Here is a 21,653-nt window from a genome sequence, read left to right as displayed (position 1 = left end):
TTGATACCATGTGATGTGTGACTAAAGGCTCTCTCAGATCTTGTCAGATCTCACAGTGAAGCTGTTGCTTTGCTTTCCCACATTGTGAGAGAGAAACAAACTGGATTGTATTCAATAATCCCATCACTACATGATATTTAATGACAGTTTTTGTGGCAATCAGTAGTCTACCTGCAGCATCGTTACTTTGACCAACACCGTTCAATGTCAAAATAGCTGTACTTTAATCGTCAGACAAAAAGTGCAACGGGGAACGGTATAAAAACAAACAGTATTGTGTGAATTTTCTCAGTGCTCTTGTATGAAGGAGACTAAAGTTGGCTAATGCTGTAATTCTGGCAGATGTAAACCAAAGCTGCACTTCCTTAAATGGGAAACAGAGACCCAGACCCATGCTTTACTACAACATGGCTCTGATTAAGACCAGACTGGTCTGCCTGTGGTTGGTTCTGAGCAGCAGCCAGTTTCTGCTCAGGGACAAGACCGTTAACATTGTGGTATGAGTGCATCTATGTTGAGCTCTCTGACTTTTAGACATTTATATCAACTCACTGGAGATCCAGAGGGGCCACATTGCTGCAAGGTGCATTTGTTATTTTTCAGAGCTTTTAAAATCTGAAGACATAAAATTTACATGATCATGGACTCACAGCATTTAACAATATAAATGCAATTTTTTTCTTAAAAGATTTTTCTTAAAAGTTATGTGCTTCCTTTTGATAATTTCTTATTGAAATAATAACAATAAAAAACTTTCACAAAATAATGGAGTGATTATCTTATTAAGACTTTTGCTAGAATTCCATTAAACTCAGTTGTCGTCATTCAAGGAGGAGAGTCCCTCAGGGTAATGTGTAGCAGTTCAATTCATCCAGCTGTAGAGATCTCAGTCAGTGGACCACATACATGGATACATATCTACAACTACTGATTCATGGCCTCCTATGAATTATGTGATCTCCTAGGATTTAGGTCTAGAAGCAGATAATCAAGATTAATGTACAAATTCTTCAAATAAAGACCCGAACATGCCAAACATTGTGGTTGTTAAATCATCAGTATGTCAGCGGTGTCTTTGTAATCATACTGGCTTAGTGCTATTGGTATGCATCTCAAAGTAATACTGTGCCTTAGTGCAGCCTCACAGCTGTTAACACACCTTAAGCTCTTAGTCATAACTGTGTAACTTAAGATTGATTTCATTCTCCATGCACATCTCTTCATTTATCATAAGGTACTAGGGTTGTATTTAATTCAAAATGAGCTAAATTAATTAAATGCATTAATCACTGAAGTGGCAGTCAAGACATACTTCTTTCTGTTAAAAATATCTTCTTTTGAGATGTTATCTTTACAAAATTCACCAAGGAAACCATAACAAGACGGAAAAAAACTAACAGTTGCTCTGAGTTTTTGTATTATTATTTTCTTAATGAACAGCCCCATTTGTTTCAATATTTAAATGTTTTTGCAATATTCTCAAAATGGTTTCCCTCATGGTGATATTTTGCATGGTTTTGTGTCTCAGTTCTGTATTAAAAGGACACTGAAATGACTGTGTTAGCATCAAAAATAGTAGGGCCTGCTGATATTTGTGGATTGAAGTTCAGTATTGTATTGCTGGCAAACTTTAAATAGGGTAGAAATAAATAGAAATATTTTTATTGTTTTATATTAAATGAACAAATAAAAGTTTTATTGTTTTCTATTTATTTATTTTATTTCTTTTTTTGTTAACCCAAACAGCTAATATTAGCTGCCAGCAGCCTATCTTTAATGTATCCCTTGTTTTGTGTCATCTTCAGCTGAAAAAGAGATCATTATTTAATATGTTAACATTACGTTTTATGTAAAACCAAACATAATAGGACATTAGAGGTGATGTGTGTTGTAGTAAATATTGCTTAAAAAAAATGTCTGTTATTGTGTGTTAATGCACTGCAGTGAAGTTTAATCTATGTAGGCGCATGAGAGTTCAAAGTCACTTTGTAGTCTTGTCTTCATGTTTGAAGAGGGGATGTTTCTCTGCTGCCATCCCATGGTTATAAAGAACATTTATTACTCATAACAACATTGTGGAAACAAAACAAAATTGCAAAACATATGAAAAGGAAGTTTGGAATTAGTCAAAAATTTCTGAAATGCATTGTATAAATTGGTTGGCTTGGCTCGAACTATAACTTTAAAGCAAATTATTAGAATATAAGTTGAGTATAACATGGCAGGTTGGGTATACAGTATTTTCTATTTCAGTTAGAGTTGATTAAAATAATTAGAATACAACAAAAATAAACACAAAAATTGTATAAGTAAAAAAAACGTACAGAAATATAAAATGTACATGCTAAATGGCAGAAAATGAAAATTTGGGTAAGAAGGCTGCGCCAATCATGTCCCTCATCAGCACCCGTAGCTTACGTCATCAGCACAAGCCGTTTAGCAAGCATGGAGGATGCCAGTTGCTGAAGAATTTTTTGACCTTCTCAACTTATTTCGTTAGGTTACTTTCAGTGAGTAAATTTACATCTGACTTTCTGCACCCAATCTTAATTTTTATCGGTTTAAAATAAGGTGTGTGGTGAAATATTATTTAATGAATCGGTTATAACGTTGCAGCTAATGTTAGCTGCCTGAAGGCTAACTTCAATGTATACCTTGTTAGTTTTATGTCATCTTCAGTTGGAAACGAAATGATTATTTAATACGATAATATTACTTATGACGTAAACTTGTCTATTTCGTATTGATTTGGAACTGTCGTTATAATTGTTGGTGCAAATGCTTTAAAAGTTATGAGTAGATTAGCATCAGTTAAATGGAAATCTCACGTCACACATCATGTTTGTCATACAAACACGCCTTCCCCCCTTTTTGTGTATTCTTTGCTATAGGGTTCATTAAATCTGTGCAGAATGTCTGTCAAACATGCATCAGTCCATGCCAAATGGGTTATCGGCAGAGTAATAGGGACCAAGATGCGCAAAACTGCCAAAGTGAGAGTGACGAGGCTGGTGCTTGACCCCTACTTACTCAAGGTAAACATTATTGGTGTTTTTACTTTCACTGCAACCTCGAAGACTAAAAATGAAGTTTAAAAAAAATCTGTTTTTGTTGTTTTTTTGTTTTGTTTTTTTTTCCCTTCCAAACAAGCTTGCAAAGCGATCATTATTTTACATAAAAACACCTAAGTTCATTGTAATCATTGAGCCTACTCGCCATTATCTCTGGGCATCAATGTTAAATATTGCTGTAGTACTCACAATGCTGTAAGAACTTTGCCTGAAGTAATAAATTGGAAGTGACAGTCAATGTGATACATTACACGTTTCATCATCCAGCACCATTTGAACCAATTCTATTGTGTCTTATCTTGTCATTTTGAGACAGTTTTCACTTAAAACAAACAAGGAAAAAAAACAACAAAACACAAAAACAAACAGAAATACTTGAAACATGAAGCAGATGTTCTTACAGTTTAGACTTGGAGCATTCTAGTAATAAGACAAATCAAACAGTTGAAATCACAAAGCATAATCATGCGTAAATTTATTTTTTACATTGCTAAATGATTTTGACTAATTTAAATAATTTTGATCCATACCTCAGGTACCAACTCATAATTAAGTTAATTATGTTCTATAAGGAGCTGTTTAATTGCTGTATAATTACTATGTATTTAAGTTGAGTTAACATTACCTTTTGTTTCTCTATAGTACTACAACAAAAAGAAGACCTACTTTGCCCATGATGCTTTGCAACAGTGCACTATGGGAGACATTGTCCTGCTCAAGGCACTGTCTGAGCCCAAATCCAAACATGTGAAGCATGAACTGGCTGAGATAGTGTATAAAGTTGGTCGGGTGGTTGATCCACTGACGGGAAAGAGAGTTGCAGGCTCTGAGTTTGTGGACCCTCTGTCTGACCTTAAACTTGAAGAGGAAACAACATTGTTAGAAAAACTACAGGAGCTCAACATCTCTGCTGCCTCCAGTGGTGCTGAATCAGCACAAAGTTCCACTTCATGATGGAAAACTGTTCTTCCCTGCTTGCCTCAATGCCACTCTGTAATGGTTTTGTTTCTGGTGTTACGTTTATTTGCCAGTAGTCTAACAATATTGAATTATTTACAATAAAATGATACTGGGAATTAATCATGTCCTTAATAATGTATGTATAGTGTCTGTGTGTATTTACCATTAAAAAGATTATGTGATATTATAAATCATTGTCACTTGAGTAATATGATCTAGTTTCATTTGGTAACACAGAACTTGTGTAGTTATTTAACTCTTCAAAGAAATGTGCATTAATAATAATAGTTATATTATTTCTGTTGTACGTTTTGTAACACAAAGTTACAAAGTGCTGCAACGAACAATACAGTATAAATACTTGCATAATGCATACAAGAACGTGTAATAAAAAGTACACTCAGGGACTAAAAGTCTATAAACCCAATAAGATCATTGGGGCTATGGACAAACTGATGGCTTTAAAGTTTTTTTTTTTTTTTTTGGTTTAAAACTATTTGAAAACTATCTTTAAACGTTTAAAATACTTTTAAAAATCATTAAAAATTAATAGCGTGATCTCGACGTTAATCGCGAATAAGATGTGTGTAATTAACGCGTGGCAATTACCACGGGGTCACTGTGTTTCTAATAAAGTGCACTGGCTGCATAACGTTCACCTGGAGTTACGTTACTGTGTCAGCTGGTCGGGGAAAAGCCCGGACTGCGGCTGCAGCGGTGTCAAACAGGCACCAATACTCAACTACTTTCAGGGAAAGATGGCGACCCGAGTCCTTCAAAGAGTAGGCAAAGGCCTTAACAAGACGAAAAATGGACTTCAGGCGAAAGGGCCGGTCACTGTTACCATCAGGTCAGAGTTGTGCGAATGTCACATATCAATGCAGAAAGTCGACTGTTCGTGAAAGTGTGTTAAGGTCTAGTACCGTTGACACAAATGACAAAGTCTGGAATGCTAGGTGGCTTTTAGCTAACGCTAACGCTGAAGTGAACGCTAACGTAGGGACGTTGGCACGTTTACAAAGCTGTGCAACGTAGCTAGCATTAGCCTCAAAGCTCTAAACTTGCTAACTTTGTACCAATTATTTACGTCACGAAACATAAAGTCGAGAGGCTACTTGTGTTAGCATTTATCCTCGTGTATATCATAGTGTAGTTTCAAGCTGATGGTTGTAGACGCTAAGAGTTAAAAAATTAAATCACAAATGAGTTTGTCTGTCCTAAACTGGTTTAACTTCAAGGTCAAAACGCAGTGAATCTCTGAGCAGCAGAACTTGTTTTGATTTGTGATCGATAGACTTTTCTTTTAGTTGTGTTCTTAAGAGTAACTACGGAAACGGAATTAGACATTAAATACAAAGATATATATTAAATTGAGCTATAATGTGAAAGTTGAATATTACTTTAAATAGTTATATTAAAAGCCACATTTGTCAGGAAGGCTGAGAGTAGTAACAGTATTCAGTGTTCTACTTGGTACTTTATATTCTGTTATTTACACAAAATTTGAAAGCGTCCACATGGGAAGGCTGCTTAGAAGTCCATGAAGGCTAATCTGGTTATGCTATGGTGTAGCATGTGCAGTTCATTATTGGCAAGTGTTTTCAGTGTAAACCGCATACGGTGACTCACTGTAAAGAGAAGCTCATTCTGACAACAGTTACTACTAAAAAACAATATATACAACCTTTTTCTGCAGACATCGTTTGGAAATAAATGACAATAACCTGTGCAATGTTGTAAAATTTAAACTTAAAAAGAGGCTGAGATTAATATATATAGTCAATTTAATAACAAGTTAACACTGTACTTTGAATTGAAGGTGGTAGTATGGAAATGTACCCTGTTAAATATCCAGTTTTAAGGTAAAATCTAAGATTTTACCATTATTATTTTTTTTATAAAATACAATAAATGCAACCTTTTATATAAACCTTTTATATACAGGGAGAGGGATATTTTTCCAGTATAAATATGTTTGTAATAATGTCTGTGGTAGTTTGTTTGATTTTTAAGGAGTTGCAGATTATTTTTTATTCCTGTACTGAATTTCCCATTTTTACATTTTCAGACTAATGAACTTAAATGGATATATAGTAGCATATTTAATTATTATGCTAACTGTGACACATAATACATATAAAAGTGGGCAACAATTAACATAAGAATGTAAATCAGTAAAAGATTACACCAAACAAGGCTTTTAAGGTTAAAAATTGAGTTTCTCTCTCTTTTGGAGAGCTTTTCTGCTATAGGTGGGCTTTGATTGTTGCATTGTGTAGGAGAAGAGATGCTGTTATTTTCCAACTCTTGTTGTTTTATTCCACCACAGGAGCCTCTCAGGGTTCAAATCTCTTTTTGTTAGAAAAGTTGACCCAAGAAAAGACGCTCACTCTCATCTGCTCGCCAAGAAAGAGGACAACAATCTGTACAAAATACAGTGTATGTTTTGTTTGTAAACGTTCATGCTAAATGTGAATGATCATACGAGGTCCGTTAAATGCTGTAATATCTTTTCATGTTTTGTTTTTCACAGTTCACAACGTCAAGCCAGAGTGCCTTGATGATTACAATGAACTTTGGTAAGAATTTCCTGTTCCTTAATTAATCTTTTTCAGATGCCTTGACAAAGCTTTGGATCAGTGTGTTTTCTTTGTTACATTTGTGTGTGTGTGCATTTGTCCATCCAGTGAGGCCGTGTTGCCCTCCATTCACGCTGATCCTGAATACCCTTGTGAGCTTGTGGGCACCTGGAACACATGGTACGGAGAGCAGGATCAGGCAGGTGAGTCCCGACAACACATTTCTCAAGGTTTCATTGACTATATTCTTTAAAAGATGCAACTGGTAAACATGCAGTTTACTTCATGATAGCACATTCAGTCAGCAGGCCTAATGAAAGTTAAATTATTTCTGAGAGAAAAATTTAATTTAAGATCTCACTGACATAAAATTTATAATGGTTGATTACATTAATAGTTAATTACATAATGTAAACATTTGGGCCTTGAGATGTTAGCTATAGCATTAGCTTTAAATAAGCATTTTTGGTTCTAACAAAGTTGTCATTTTTAAACTTTTTTCATAATTATGTAACACTGTTGGGCAATTTGTAGGTTAAAATTGAGTTTTTGAATGATGCAAACGATGGCAAATTAACAAACCTGAGATCATTTCTTATCAGGATTAGTGTTTGATTAGTAACTTTGTCAGTAAACAAAATGGTTTGTGAAGCTGTTAAAAACAATCAATCCTAAATATGAACCATGGAGTCGTAAATATGTTGTTTATGTTGCTTTGTCTGTTTATTAAAGGAAAGAAGCAACGAAACGCAAAGGAATTTCACATTCAGCACATTTTCACTTTGAAAAAAAAACTAATTTTGAATGAACTTTTGTTTTTAATTTCTAGAGAAAGATGCAGGGAAATTACCATAAAGCTGGAATCAAATTGAGAAATTATTGTTTGACCCTCTTCCCACCTCAAATCTCACTGGGAAAAGTGTTCATTCAGGATTAAGTTCCATGTAAAATTACACTTTTTTTGTGGGTATTTATGAGTCAGGCTTTGATCACAATTGATGGAAACACAACACATGGGTGCACATGCTAATTTTTAATGAGCAGTCTATTTCATTAAAAATTTATATTTTGTGTGAATGAGCGGATTAAAGGTTTTTCTGTATGATTTAAAAAAAAAAAACATTTCATTAATTATTTTACTAAAATGCTAGATGCATTCATTTGTCGGTTGATCCTGTGTTTCCCCCAGCAGCATTTTCTATGAAAACCTCACATGTAAATATAATTAATTACAGACCTGAGTGTGAAAGAAAATCTATCCCAAGAGATCACAGCACATTTTCAAGAGAGCTGCATTATTTCTGGCTCTTCTGCTCCTTCTATTCTAGTTCACCTATGGAGATATCGGGGAGGATACCCAGCTCTCACCGAAGTCATGAACAAACTCAGGCAGAATAAGGTAACAGGGGCTTGGATGAGATCAGTTCACATCAGCTGGTGATCTGTAAGCCGGCGTTTCTAGCTGTGCACCCTTTATTTAGACCCACAGACCATTTTTCTTCCATATGTTTTACAACCTTTATCTGTGATTACATTCACACCAGATGTTTGGTGTGATTTGTAATTTCTGTGCAGTTCTCTTAAAAGTTTATTTGCAGAATTATAGTTTAATTCCTTAGTTGTGGTAGGTGCCTCATTCATGTTGTATGCTGGTGTTTAATCTTAAGTACATAAGAAGAAGATTAACCAAACCTTTTAGACAGTTTGGGGATTTCTCTCAAAAAAGGTATGTGAAGTATTATTTACATGAGTGTCTTGCCCCCACATATCCTCCAAGGTGGTTGCTGTATAAAATGTAAAAAAAAAAAAACAAAACAAAACAGAATGCTATGACTTGCAAATTTTATAAACCAAGAAAAGAGCTTTAAAATTGAATTCTTCTGACCTCCGACCATTTTTAATTAACTTTAGCATAGAAAACTGCCACATTTTTGAATCATGTTTAAATGTGGCTTCTTCTTTGCATAATAGAGCTTAAACCTGCATTTGTTGATGGCGCATTGAGCTGTGTTCACAGTGACTTCCATAACAAAATAATGCAGTGCCTCCTGAAGACTCAAAGACTGCAGGCATTCAGCATTTATTTTCAACTGTGTCTTTTGCTCTCAGAGCATACTCTGAATCTTTTATACATTAGATGATTGAATATTCACATGTATTGCAATTTTACATTTAGTAGCATCTTTCCAAACTTGTTCCACATTTGATAGAAGTAGTGTTTTGCAGGTTGTTAAACCTCAGCTCATCTTTTCATCTGAGAATTTCTACTTCTCTAAGGTTTTGCTCTTCTGCTGTCACATTCCTGATCTGTTGCCAGTTATAATATTTATTTGCAACATGTTCCTGTGGCTGTTTATTTTAAAGTGGCTCTATTATGCTCATTTCAGGCTAATTTATTTTAATATGTGAGTCCACAGGGGCAGGAATCCAGCATTTTTCACATACTCCTTTATTTATTTTATATCGATCCTCTCAGATCAGACTCTGCTAGAAACAAGCAGAATGAGACTCTTCCGCCCTGAGCCCCGCCTCCCACTGATGCCGGCTGCCTCTGATTGGTCAACTGCCGGGAGTAGTTGTTGGGAGCCCGCACTGTTTTCGTTATAGAAACACCAGCAGACCTCGTAAACAAATCAAAGTAATATAAATACTCAGTAAACAATGTCAACACAAAACATACAGCCGTACATGTTCAAGTCCTAATCAGACCCCGAAAACAAGAGTGAACAACTCAGCAACCTGCAGCAAGGAATGCGGCAGAACGTACCTGTTTGGTAAATACTCTGCTTACCAGCTATAGTTTGATATAAGGTTTCCTGCACTCGCTTTATATATTTGTACATGCCCCCGTTAATAGGTGTACATGTGGCAAATGTACCACGATGCCAATATCTGTAGCCAAGAAATACATAAGGTAATGATGCTATTTGCTAACACTTTCATGCATTGTTACACTACAGTTGACTTATTTCTAGCCACTCCATGTACATCTATTGTCAGCTGGGTGTTTTTAGCCTGGTTGTTACGTTTGTAGCATTTCTATCTACAGGGTTGATCGCTACCTTTCTGGTCATTATTACATGTGTGTTACCTGCTGGTAGCGATCAGGAAAAGTAAGTCGGGGTTAATTTCTTTAGTTTGACTGTTGCTAACACACTAACTGTCAAAACAAACAAACAAAACTTATTCGGTTTTACTTACAGCTTGTGTCTCAGGATTGGAAACACAGTCCTTGATTGTAGGAACAGATCCACCTTTCAGCTAAAGCCTGGTCGCAAATCCCTCGTTGTACCGGCCAATATTCATCCAGCAAACTCCATCCATTGCTGTCTGACCGTTGCTTCCTTTGGGAATTTAAACAAATGTTGCTTTCCCTCACAGCCGAAGAAGCTTTTATTGTGTTACGTTGACATTGAAAATGTTGGCGGTGTCCACCACGGTGTCCTCCGCCTTTCACTGAGCAGTAAAGGTGGGTGTGCCGCCTTCTGGGTGTGAACGTGCACAACCTGGAGAGAATGTGTTGCTGCCATCAAATTCAAGATCTAATATTTCCATGAAAAGTCGTGTTTACTTTTCAACATTTGGTCTATTTTTTCCATGTTCTATTGTGAATGAAATATTGGTTTATGAGATTTGCAAATGACTGCATTCTTGTTTTTATTTACATTTGACAGTTTTGGATTTGGGGTTGCATATCCTAGCTCATAAGAATTGATTTAACATGTGAAAATGTCCGTACACACACATGCTCATACACAGAGATCAGTGTAGCTGACTTTTACTGCTGTGATCCCACTAAATCTGATAAATCCAGTTTCACTGAGCTCTGTCTTGTTTTGTCTTTACTGTAGGGGTTTATGGACTACAGGGCAAAGAGAGGGAAGATGCTACTGTCTCGGAGGAACCAGCTGCTGCTGGAGTTTAGTTTCTGGAATGAACCTGTTCCACGTCCAGGACCCAATATCTATGAGCTGCGATCATACCAGCTCAGGGTAACTATCTCTCTGTATTATATTCACCAGGATCCATTTTTTTCTTCTTCTTCTTCTTCTTTTTCTTTCTTTTTTATAAACAGTAATTTCTTGTTGCTGTAGTGAACCATCAGATAAATTTCTCTGCCATCTTCTTGCTATAATTACAGCCAGGTACAATGATCGAGTGGGGAAATTACTGGTAAGGTATAGCTTTCTTCTGTTTGCTTCTTTATTCAGTCATTTATTTATCCATCCATCTTTACACAGGATAATTAAATAGATTAAAAAAATATATATTTTTAGTTAGATTTAATCTAATAGTTGGTCAGAACATATAAAACAGTGTTTCAGAATTATGTATTTATTTTAATTTATTATTCAGTTGGAACCTCTAAATTTTAAGCATAAAATTAAGACTATCCTCAGGAATTAATGCAAATGAGCCAGCTTGCTAATTCAATATACTTTAGTAACTTTAGTAAGTTAAACTGATGTTTTCATTCATCTTTTAAGAAATATTATATCTTATTAAAGTATTGCAAATTATTTACATTGAAACTATTTATTGTGACAGGTATGTAAACATTTAATTAGTTTGGTTCTTATTGTAGATAATCACCATTTTAAATATCTCCACTATCCTTTTATTGGTTTTCCAGATTGTTGCAGATGAAATTGAGTCTACGGTACATGTTTAGCTCCCAATGAATGCATGAGCAGATATATCAGTTATATTCTTCTTAAGTGTAACTGGCCTTTTGTTTTTTGTTTTATGATTAAACCGATAGAGAATTTTCCAGTTGTGGTAATTATGGTTGCAATAAACCTCAGACATGCTGAGAGGATTAAAACAATTAAAGAAATTAAAGAGATATTGGGGAGTGTCTCTCACTAGAGCATTGAAAAATACATTTTTGCTGATTAATTAAATGCTACAGTAACAAGCCGTTTACTGTGATTTTTATTTAACAAAAAAATAATAATTCATTTGTCATGCTCTGCAGGGCTCGTGCTATTGAAATTCGCCAGCAGAACCATGAGGCAGTGGGAGGCTTTTTCTCACAGATTGGAAGTCTGTACACTGTTCATCACTTATGGGGTAAGAAGAGTTCCCAAGATGAATGAAGTTTGCTAATAATTAGTTTTAGTTTTTTGTTGTTGTGTTTTTTTTTTTTTTTTTTTTTTAAAATACCTTCTAATGTTATTTTTTACAATCTGACGAAGATTTCCAAATGCATTTTAAATAAAATGGAAATGTGATTGTAATGTTCTTACTACTTTATGAGGCATATTTTGGATGATTTCTCAACATTTTGTCCATGACTTTTCATGAAGATTCAGAAAATATACGCACTTTTGTGTCATGAACTTGTACCTAAATATGTCTACAACATTCAGCACTTTCTTGAGGTTGCAGACTTAAAGCATCCATCCATCCGTCCGTTGTCTATACCTTCTTATTCCTGTGCAGGGTTGCGGTGGTGGGGGGCTTAAAGCATGATGTGTAATTTGAGCAAAACCAGCCAAAATGTGTATGTATCTTCCTCCAGCTTACAAAGATCTTCAGTCCAGAGAAGAGATCAGAAATGCAGCCTGGCAGCGAGAAGGTTGGGATGAGGTTGTTTATTACACAGGTTAGTTTGCTTTTGAACTGAACTCTTCCTGTTTCTCATAATGCTGGAAAATATAATAGCAGCTTTGAATTGAATGATATCCTGTGGATATTACTTTGTTTTTCTTGTAAAAATTCATCCTCATGTTATGATTTAAAGTTACATGGAACTTTAAAAAATGAGATTTTTTTCGTAGTGTTGGATGCTTTAATGCATAACAGAACGTTACTGTTCACTATATAAATCTGATGAGTTTTGATTTTGCAGATATTTGCCATGTTGTCTTAGGCCATGAATGCATACTTATATTAATATTAGATTCCATTCATTGAAGGAGTAATGAAGCCAAAATGCAAACACTTAATGGTAAATACATATGGTGAATATAAAAGTGCTTTACATGTTTAGAAATACTCATAAAAGACATATGAGACACAAACATACATGTGAAGAATTTACTATTTTGATTCTTAAAATATGATGAGACTGTCTTTCTTTTGTACAGATACAGTTCAGGTACACATGCTTCAAACTGTTGTTTCTGTGTCTTTCCTTTTCCATAGTCCCTCTTATTCAGCACATGGAATCCAGAATAATGATCCCTATGAAGAGTTCACCCACGAAGTAATCGCCAACATGAGGGGGAACACTCAGCAGCCACTGCTACAACTACACCGATTTCTAGAGTGTTATCAACCATCAGAGCGTGTACTGCCGGAGATGTCGACATAATCGAAATATGTTTTTGTGGTTTGCTTTGTTTCTTCACTCCCACTTTTTTGGAGTCATTTTTCAGATAATTAGGTCAAAATGATTATCTCTAAAATTTGTACCCGTTACACCAATTACTGAGTTACTGATCTGTGGAGACAGTGTTTTGTATTCTCCCCCTCTTCCTCACTAGTTGTCATGTAAAATTTAAAGAAATATGAACATGATTGTAAGCTTGTTGCCAATGTAACTGCCTCCAGTATCTCACAACTAAATCACAAGTACAGGGCTCTTGATTCAATGTCAATTTAAGTGCATAGGCTTAAATTTGACAGACAATGGTCAATTTTTCCCAAGCAAAACATGATTCACTGTTTATTTCTTTAAGAATGGTCTTATGTTTACAAGGCTTCAGTCCACCCTTCTGGTTGAGGCATGTACTGGTGATGGTGGGATTAATGAAAGTAACATATATGAAGATATTCATGAGTTCAAGCTCACAAATGAATCAAACAGTGTTGAAGTGAAAAGATAAAATCTTTTATTCCTGGTTTATTTATAAATATACTAAATCCCTTGCCTCATTTGTATCCTTTGTTAAACTGACCACATCCTCTCCAATTCTGTCTAAACTTTACCATCATGACATTTCTGGTTCACACATGGCTCCTCTGGTTGTGAAAAAGGGGGATTAAAATGATTAGAAAATGTGTTTGATTAAAACAGAGCTAATCAGTAATTACAGAACAAACTACTGTACATTGACTGGTTTTGCTTGTCCCTGTGTCAGGCTATGTGACTGTGTGCTCTAACAGAGATGAATGGTCTCTTTTTTTAACGGTCAGTTTGTAGGTAAACTTAGTGGACTTATTTAATAAGTCAGAGATAAGGTCACTCCTGTATATGAAAATCAGTAGGGTCTTCATAACCATCTCTTGATAAACAAGAGGACAGGAGATATCTTTGTGTGGTAAATGCAAAATGCAGTGCTTTAATAAAATTAGTTGTACATATTTAATTAAATTTCTGATTAATTGAAAAAGGGTGTCTCTTTTCATTCTATGCCATTTGTTGCTGGACACAAAAATACATAAAGGCTGATTTTAGCTTTAAGCATTTCCTGCTATTTGCATCCACCCACCCACGACAGAAAAATCTTACTTAAATTTATTTTGTCAGACTAAAAGAATGTTTTCTTAGAGCATAAATTGTTTCCTACCTACCTACCTACATCTGGAAAGATGTCTTGCACCTGTACATTCGAGTGATGCGAGTTGACTAAATCGGTGTTTAGGGTGTAATTGATGTTGTCTCCAGTAACCAGGACATCTCACTTGCCTATATCGAGTGAAAGTGGGAACTTGCAGACTAACTCAGTTGAAAACACTTAACCTTCCTCTTGTGTTTTCTGTTGCCATCTCTTCTGTTAATGGGTCAGTTTTGGCCCATGTAATATATAGGCTGTAAAATACACACACACAAAAACAATTATCTATCGTCCTTTTTTTCTGTTGGATACCATGTTAAACTTCCTTATTCATGAAAATATTGGCTAGAATGTTTTTGGGGTGGGCCTCTGGGACATTTTTATGTCAGTATGCCCCTTTGTTTAAAAAAAAAAAAAGGTAAAATGAACCTCAAGAAAATCATAAACTGTTTGTGTTACCTGACTATTACTAAGGGGTATTTTTGTTTTTATTATTAACTATTGTAAACTATTGTTTTACACCATACTGACCCAAATCCATTTGCTTCAAGATAAAGGCCAACAAGTTTTTTTTTTTTTTGTTTGTTTGTTTTTTTTCAGCACTTTTTTTCTTTAGCTTCTTAAAGCATGGATGCTTCTATTTACTGACATTGGCATAAATAGCTAAAAACATGTCTTGAAGTCAGTGACTCTTGGCAAATTTGATTCCAGGGGTCATTATGCTGGCTTTTGCAGCAGCTGGCCTGCCATGTGCATCATGAGGTCTTGGCCTCCAGCAGATTTTACCATCTTTGGGTTTGAATCTTTCAGGGGTATCAACTTCACAAACAGCAACTTCCTCATCAGGCCCATCAGGTGTGTTTTCTGGATGATACTCCACGTTTTCTTCCTTTTTAGAAAGCCACTCGTCCATATCACTGTTTTTTTTTTTATTATTATTTATTTATTTATTTTATCTCATTTTCACCAAAAATATTAACTAAAAATTGGCTCACTGAAAGTGTTCTTCTCATTTTTGTATAGGTCTACTGCAAATTGGAGATGTGTTCTCAGCAAATTACCAATTCTATGCTGAACGCTGGATATGTCCAGCTTTGATTTGTTTTTGTGCAGGCATACAGGAAAATAATGCAAAAAGAGAATCCTCTAAACCAGTGGCTCCTTCCTTGGGGACCCCCTTCATGCGTAATAAAAAGCCATGGACCTCCTGTACCAACCCGTGCTAAAACCATACTTGGTTTTATGTCTTCAAAAGTGAAATTCTCACCATAAATAGTGTAGTCCTGTGATTTGATAATGACAAAGTTATATTAAGTTAATTAAATGACCACAGAACCTTATTTTTTTTCTTAAAATAGGGCTAATTGGTGGACATTAATTACAACAGCTCTTAATGTTCAAAGCCTCAGGAACCCCGTCCTCTCAGGGAACCCCTTGGGGGACCTGGACCCCAGGTTGGGAATGACTGGTCTAAAACTCCAACTGGACCTCCTCTGCTCCCAATCATTAATAACTGGGAGCTGAACAGGCTGTCAGTGTGTTGCATGACACTAAACTTATGATTTAAGTTTTGGCTGTAATTATTGCTTTATAATCTTACTTTTACAACTGGGTCAAAACCTACCCTAACAACACCAGTGTTATAATTTCAATAGCGTTTTATAATTTAGAGATGTTTTATTTATTCATTTAGATGACAGAGGTAACCGACAAAGTCGGTGCAATAGACATGTGGTTATTTTATCCCTTTAAACCACCTGATACCTGATAAGTAATAAGTCATTCGGTGAGTATTACACTTTCTAAACGTTGGATTTCCTAGCCTCGTCTGATCACCTAAAGGCAGCACGAGAACACGTGTTGGAGCCTTCTGGAAATCCACTCCCCTTTCCAAAGCTGGCCGAGCCCAAGCAGCGCTAATTCTTTGCCGGCGAGACTTTTTACACAAACTTCGCTGGTTGTGCTGCTTCGCTATGGCCGCCGTAAAAGCTCTGAATCCAAAAGCGGAGGTGGCCAGAGCCCAGGCTGCCCTTGCTGTAAATATCAGCGCCGCTCGGGGGCTTCAAGATGTTTTGAGGAGTAACCTGGGACCGAAGGGGACCATGAAAATGTGAGCGCCGCCGGAGCTCTTTGTACAGCACGCGTGCTATGCTAACTCACTGCTAAGTAGCTAACATGGTCCGCTATTGAGTGTTAAACTACTACTACAGTTATTAGTCTGTTGCCATAGGGATCCATGTGCTAAAAAGATGGACTGTTTATGTTCTCTACAAAAAATACTTATCTGAATCAGAATTTTGTTCAGCTGAGGCCTCCTTTACTAGACGATTAACGGGGATCTCGGCGCACGTTGCCCTGCCCAGTCATCGTCATGATCCTTTCTAGCGACCACTATGCTAAAATTAGCACGCTAGCTTTAGCTAGCTAACAAGCAGACTATGCAGTTTGAGGGCGCAGAATCATAAAGTTTATGTCAACATGAAATAAACTAGTGAGATTGATAAGCAATTGAGTGACTCTGCCAGTGATGGTTTTAGTCACTACGAGGACCTGGTGGTTTAATCTAGCTCAGGAACATTTCTTCTAAGAGTTGTCAGCAGTGAGCGGACTGTACGCACTTAAGTGGTTTATGGTCATGTCATGATCGGCTGAAAATGTAATTGTTTTAAGCTACCAATTGATAAAGTGTTAACACCAAAGTGATCTTTGTGGTTAATTGGAGTAAATGTAATTTTAATCAATATTTTGCTTTTTGGACCTGCAGGCTGGTGTCTGGTGCAGGTGACATAAAGCTGACCAAAGATGGCAACGTCTTGTTACACGAGATGGTAAGGAAGTGATGAGCTGTGAGATTAATGTATCTGTAGACACAGCATTTTTGTCAAATATTTAATTGGTTATGTGCACAGTAAACACCCAAGGATGCTAACATTGTTAGGCCTGGTTTTTTGTATCTTTGCAACAGTAACTCTTAATCCACACATCTGCATTAAGAGAATGTTCTTTTTCATGTATTTAGAGGAACTGAATAATCTTAACATCACCAGCTAAGTGTACTTGCACAGCAATTTTCTCATTATCCACCTTATTCTAAACAAGACAATGTTCCAGTTAATGATTAAGTCGTATTTCATTGTAAATCCCATTTATAGTTTACAGAGAATAGTTTGGTCAATTTCTCTTGAATTTAATGGAAAACTTCAGTTAATCCTCTGAGGGACATTATGGTGACACAACATTCCCCAATGCCACTGATATTTTCCACCCATTCAAACTCTAACATATCCATAAATGTTATGAAACCAATAGATCAAGGATTCTGTTTAATTACTATTAAAGTTTTTAAATTTTTTTGCCTCATTAAAATGTTATTCCAACCCGTCTCTTTCCAGCAAATTCAGCACCCGACAGCTTCACTGATTGCAAAGGTTGCCACAGCGCAAGATGACATCACAGGAGATGGAACCACCTCCAACGTCCTCATCATCGGTGAACTGCTGAAGCAGGCCGACCTCTATGTGTCAGAGGTAAGTGTGTGAAGTGACATGCATCCACAGTGCAGCTTATGAGGTCATTTAATTTATTCAGTGGATTGGATTGGTATTAATTAAATCAGTTAAATGCGTTGAATCTCTCCAAAATATATAAAGATGACCCGAGCTGGATTGATTAGACCCATAACTCCTTCTGTGTTTAGGGGCTTCATCCAAGAATCATTGCTGAGGGCTTCGAAGCAGCAAAAGAAAAAGCCTTGGCTGTTCTGGAAGAAGTGAAAGTGACTCGGGAAATGGACAGGGAGACACTCATCAATGTTGCACGCACCTCCCTCAGGACTAAGGTCCACGCAGAGCTTGCAGACCTACTTACTGAGGTGAGACATGAAGGACTTTGTATGCTGAGCCTGAACATATGGCTCATCAAACATTGGTAATATTTTTTGTGTTGACATGACCAAGTTGCCTGTCTCCAGGCTGTAGTAGATGCTGTTCTCGCCATCGCTAAACCCAATGAACCCATTGACCTGTTCATGGTGGAGATCATGGAGATGAAGCACAAGACTGATTGCGACACACAGTAAGTTTTAATTTAGACTTGGAAAAAGCAACATTTCAGCCTATGACTGAGAAATCTAAATGCTTTTGTCATTCTTTCTCAGACTGATCAGAGGTTTGGTGTTGGACCATGGTGCCCGACACCCAGACATGAAGAAGAGAGTGGAGGATGCTTATGTTCTGACATGTAACGTGTCCCTGGAGTATGAAAAGACCGAGGTCAATTCTGGTTTTTTCTACAAAAGCGCAGAGGAGAGGGAGAAACTTGTGGCTGCTGAAAGGAAGTTCATTGAGGATCGTGTGCAAAAGATCGTCGCTCTGAAAAAGAAAGTCTGTCCCGATGATGAAAAGGGTTTCGTTGTCATCAACCAGAAGGTATGGTTGAAGAAAGCTGCTTTCATAAAATGAGTATAACTTGTTACAGTTCATACAGCTGATCAGTTGTGCTAAATTTTAGGGTGAAAAAAAGTAGTATACAAGTCAGATTTATGCTATTAAAGAAAAGCCCTTGATGTGTAAGTCTATATTTGAGGCTTTAAATTTCTATAAGAACACTAATCTCTAAAATATGTTGTTAGGTGCACAGTGAACACCCAAGGAAGCTTATGTAGCTCTCCCTGGTCTTAAATCTGTGCCACAGTAACTCTGATCTGTACCTCTGCATTAGGAGAGTCTGCTCCTCCCCTACATGTATTCATCAGATCAGAATAATCTTTACATCACTGCCAAATAAAAGGAGAAATTAGACCTAAAATTGATGACTGCAAAAAATAAATCTGCTCTCTGTCGTTTGTAGGGCATTGACCCATTCTCCCTGGATGCCCTCGCTAAGGAAGGCATTGTTGCCCTGCGCAGAGCAAAGAGGAGGAACATGGAGAGGTAAGAAAGGAACTTATTTTTGAACTGACTAATATACTGTATTTTGGACAAGCACTTATTTAGAAAGCCTTAGGCGCTGCAGTTGAGATGTTTTATGAAATGGTAAATGTGCTGAAGTGCTGTCTTTGCCAAATTAGATTTCTTCATGTTAACAGTACCACCAGAACATTTTGTCTTGACTACCTGTACAGTTTTCCAGTTGTCATAGGCCTTTTTCTGCTTAGCCACAAGAGGGCAACTTTCAGTAAGCTATGGTCCTGCCAGTAAAATTATGCTGCATTCTGTTTGCCACTGAAATCTAAATTCTTAGCTTTAAATGGCATTGTACCTAAATTGAACATGTACCAGCTGCAAGTTGGAAGACTTGTTAATGTAATCTATGTTTCAAAGCTACTCCCTGATGTCAAACAACCAATTGGAATTTTACATCTTTAAAAAGCCTCATATCTTGATTAATCCTCAGCTTTAGATTCTTAAATCATTACTGAGACGTGTGTTCAGAAACAGTTTGTGGTTCACTCTGTAGGCTCACACTCGCTTGTGGTGGCATTGCCATGAATTCAGTGGATGACCTCACACCTGAGTGCCTGGGCCATGCTGGGCTGGTTTATGAACACACACTTGTGAGTATTTGTTTGAAGTTCTCTGGTTACAAATGACAGAAAATATATATTTTTCTTCAAGTGCACAGTATGTTTTTGTTACAAGTGTTAATTGCTATCAATGCTGTTTGCAGGGAGAGGAGAAGTACACATTCATTGAGAAATGTGGGAACCCTCGCTCAGTTACCCTGCTGGTGAAGGGCCCCAACAAACACACCCTCACACAGATCAAAGATGCTGTGAGGGATGGTCTGCGGGCTGTCAAGAATGCCATTGAAGATGGTAAGACTCTAAAATGTTCTGTGTGCTTAAGTCTTTTTTAAACAATTTATTAAATGGATTTAGCCAGACGTTGGTGTTGTACAAGACTCAGTTGACCTTTTGTCACAGGTTTTCTTTGTAAATCAGTTCTGAGACGTGAACTTAAAACCATGCTGAAGGTGTTTGGATCCAGCGACTTTTACTTTTTTATAAAGTTGTTATATTGACTCATTTGTACCAAATTTGATTTTTGAAGGTTTTAGATTAGTATAAAATAAAATTGTGGTCAGTCTCATGTCTCTTTTGCACAACGAACACCCAGGGATGCTAACGTAGCTCTCTCTGGTATCTTGTGTCTGTGCTACAGCAACTTTGGTCTTTTCCTCTTCTACATGTATTCAGCTGATCAGTACAAACTACCTAATGTTTCTTTTGACCAGCAGTTAGTTTTGCTTTAAACTTGCTGCAGTTGCTTGATTGAGGGAAATGAAGTTCATGATCCTGAGCATCTATGATGTTTGTCCTCTGAACATCTTTTTAAAATGGTCTCTTCAGGCAGCGTTGTGTCTGGCGCGGGCGCATTTGAGGTTGCTGTCGCAGACGCTTTGGTAAAACACAAGCCCAATGTGAAAGGCAGAGCCCAGCTGGGAGTCCAGGCATTTGCAGATGCTCTTCTGGTCATCCCAAAGGTGCAAAGCATTTTTATTTTCCTGCAGGTTTTTAATATTTACCCCATGTTCAGAATTCTCTGCTTCTCTGTTTTAAATATTACCTCCTTAAAGAGAATTATGCTCAAAGTGATTTTTCAGTGGATGTTCATATTGTATTAACCTTTTTGCCTTTATGCATATTCTTTTATAGGTTTTGGCCCAAAACTCTGGCTATGACCCACAGGAGACTCTGCTGAAGCTTCAGACAGAGTACAAAGAGTCTGGTCTGCTTGTTGGAGTCGACCTCAGCACAGGTCAGAACCACAGTAGAGATCTGAACACAAGTGCTTTCATTTTCAAGTTCAGTAAAATTAAGTAAATTAAGCAAAATCTCAAGTGTTTTTACTTGTAATGTTATGTTTTTCAGGGGAGCCGATGGTGGCAGGGGAAGCAGGTGTATGGGATAATTACAGTGTCAAGAAACAGCTTCTCCATTCATGGTGAGATGTATTTCTAAATCATAAAGCCAGTGTAATATTTGCAATGACCCTGAATAATTGTGTTAAAATATCTTCGACATGTCTTTATTTACAGCACGGTGATTGCCAGCAACATCTTGTTAGTGGATGAGATCATGCGAGCTGGAATGTCTTCTCTGAAAGGTTAAAGGTCATTGAAGAAGATCAAGCTGTTGTCGTACTCACAGGGATAGTTGTTTACCTGCCGGTTCAGCCAACATGTTCCTGCTCTTCGCACTCAAAGTACCCCAGTCGATGGACGGGCTGTAGACCCGCAGCATCCATCCCAACATCTGTCAGATATTGTTCAGCTATTCATGCCTTTTTTTCATGGATTTGTCAATGCCTCCCTCTGACATGATTGGTTTATTTATGAGATTTTGTTAAAAGCACTGACCTCTGCCACAGTTTTGTTTCTACCCATTAAAGGTTTTTCTCAACTCCCACAATATTTGGTTGTTTCTGTGAAATGTTTTTTTAAATTTATCTTCAGTTCAAATAACAGAAATAATGTGGCACCATACATGCAGTAATTTATTTGAACGAGGTGCTCACTTTTAGATAAACAAGTTTTAA

At 36.8% G+C, this 21,653-nt stretch overlaps 3 protein-coding genes and 1 non-coding gene across 6 annotated transcripts; all 4 read left to right on the top strand.

The window, feature by feature from the left end:
- Positions 1-2,413: 2,413 nt before the first annotated feature.
- mrps17 (mitochondrial ribosomal protein S17) lies at positions 2,414-4,222 on the top strand. Its single transcript, XM_042008301.1, has 3 exons — positions 2,414-2,510; positions 2,892-3,035; positions 3,714-4,222. The coding sequence occupies exons 2-3, from the start codon at positions 2,913-2,915 to the stop codon at positions 4,023-4,025; spliced, it is 435 nt and encodes a 144-aa protein (XP_041864235.1). The 5' UTR covers positions 2,414-2,510; positions 2,892-2,912; the 3' UTR covers positions 4,026-4,222.
- A 485-nt stretch (positions 4,223-4,707) lies between these two features.
- Positions 4,708-13,486, top strand: LOC121654259 (protein NipSnap homolog 2-like). 3 transcript variants are annotated; one of them, XM_042008298.1, is made up of 10 exons: positions 4,708-4,881; positions 6,361-6,470; positions 6,565-6,610; positions 6,719-6,813; positions 7,939-8,009; positions 10,462-10,602; positions 10,752-10,783; positions 11,589-11,683; positions 12,135-12,218; positions 12,761-13,486. In XM_042008298.1, the coding sequence occupies exons 1-10, from the start codon at positions 4,790-4,792 to the stop codon at positions 12,823-12,825; spliced, it is 831 nt and encodes a 276-aa protein (XP_041864232.1). In that variant the 5' UTR covers positions 4,708-4,789; the 3' UTR covers positions 12,826-13,486. The 3 variants fall into 3 exon arrangements, with proteins under 3 accessions (XP_041864232.1, XP_041864234.1, XP_041864233.1); XM_042008300.1 differs by lacking the exon at positions 6,361-6,470 and having other exon boundaries at positions 4,727-4,881; XM_042008299.1 differs by lacking the exon at positions 7,939-8,009 and having other exon boundaries at positions 4,727-4,881.
- Positions 13,487-15,989: 2,503 nt separating this feature from the next.
- Positions 15,990-21,528, top strand: cct6a (chaperonin containing TCP1, subunit 6A (zeta 1)). The gene is made up of 13 exons (XM_042008649.1): positions 15,990-16,225; positions 16,880-16,943; positions 17,508-17,642; positions 17,813-17,986; positions 18,086-18,189; positions 18,272-18,542; positions 18,964-19,046; positions 19,573-19,669; positions 19,783-19,930; positions 20,465-20,598; positions 20,771-20,873; positions 20,987-21,059; positions 21,154-21,528. The coding sequence occupies exons 1-13, from the start codon at positions 16,089-16,091 to the stop codon at positions 21,224-21,226; spliced, it is 1,596 nt and encodes a 531-aa protein (XP_041864583.1). The 5' UTR covers positions 15,990-16,088; the 3' UTR covers positions 21,227-21,528.
- Positions 18,746-18,880, top strand: LOC121655023. Its single transcript, XR_006013068.1, has one exon. It is a non-coding gene; the product is annotated as a small nucleolar RNA SNORA22 (small nucleolar RNA).
- Positions 21,529-21,653: the final 125 nt, after the last annotated feature.

Source organism: Melanotaenia boesemani, chromosome 15 (assembly GCF_017639745.1).
Source record: "Melanotaenia boesemani isolate fMelBoe1 chromosome 15, fMelBoe1.pri, whole genome shotgun sequence".
NCBI classification, from domain to species: domain Eukaryota; kingdom Metazoa; phylum Chordata; class Actinopteri; order Atheriniformes; family Melanotaeniidae; genus Melanotaenia; species Melanotaenia boesemani.
The sequence above is the reverse complement of the archived record's forward strand: the minus strand, read 5'-3'. Positions and strand labels throughout refer to the sequence as shown.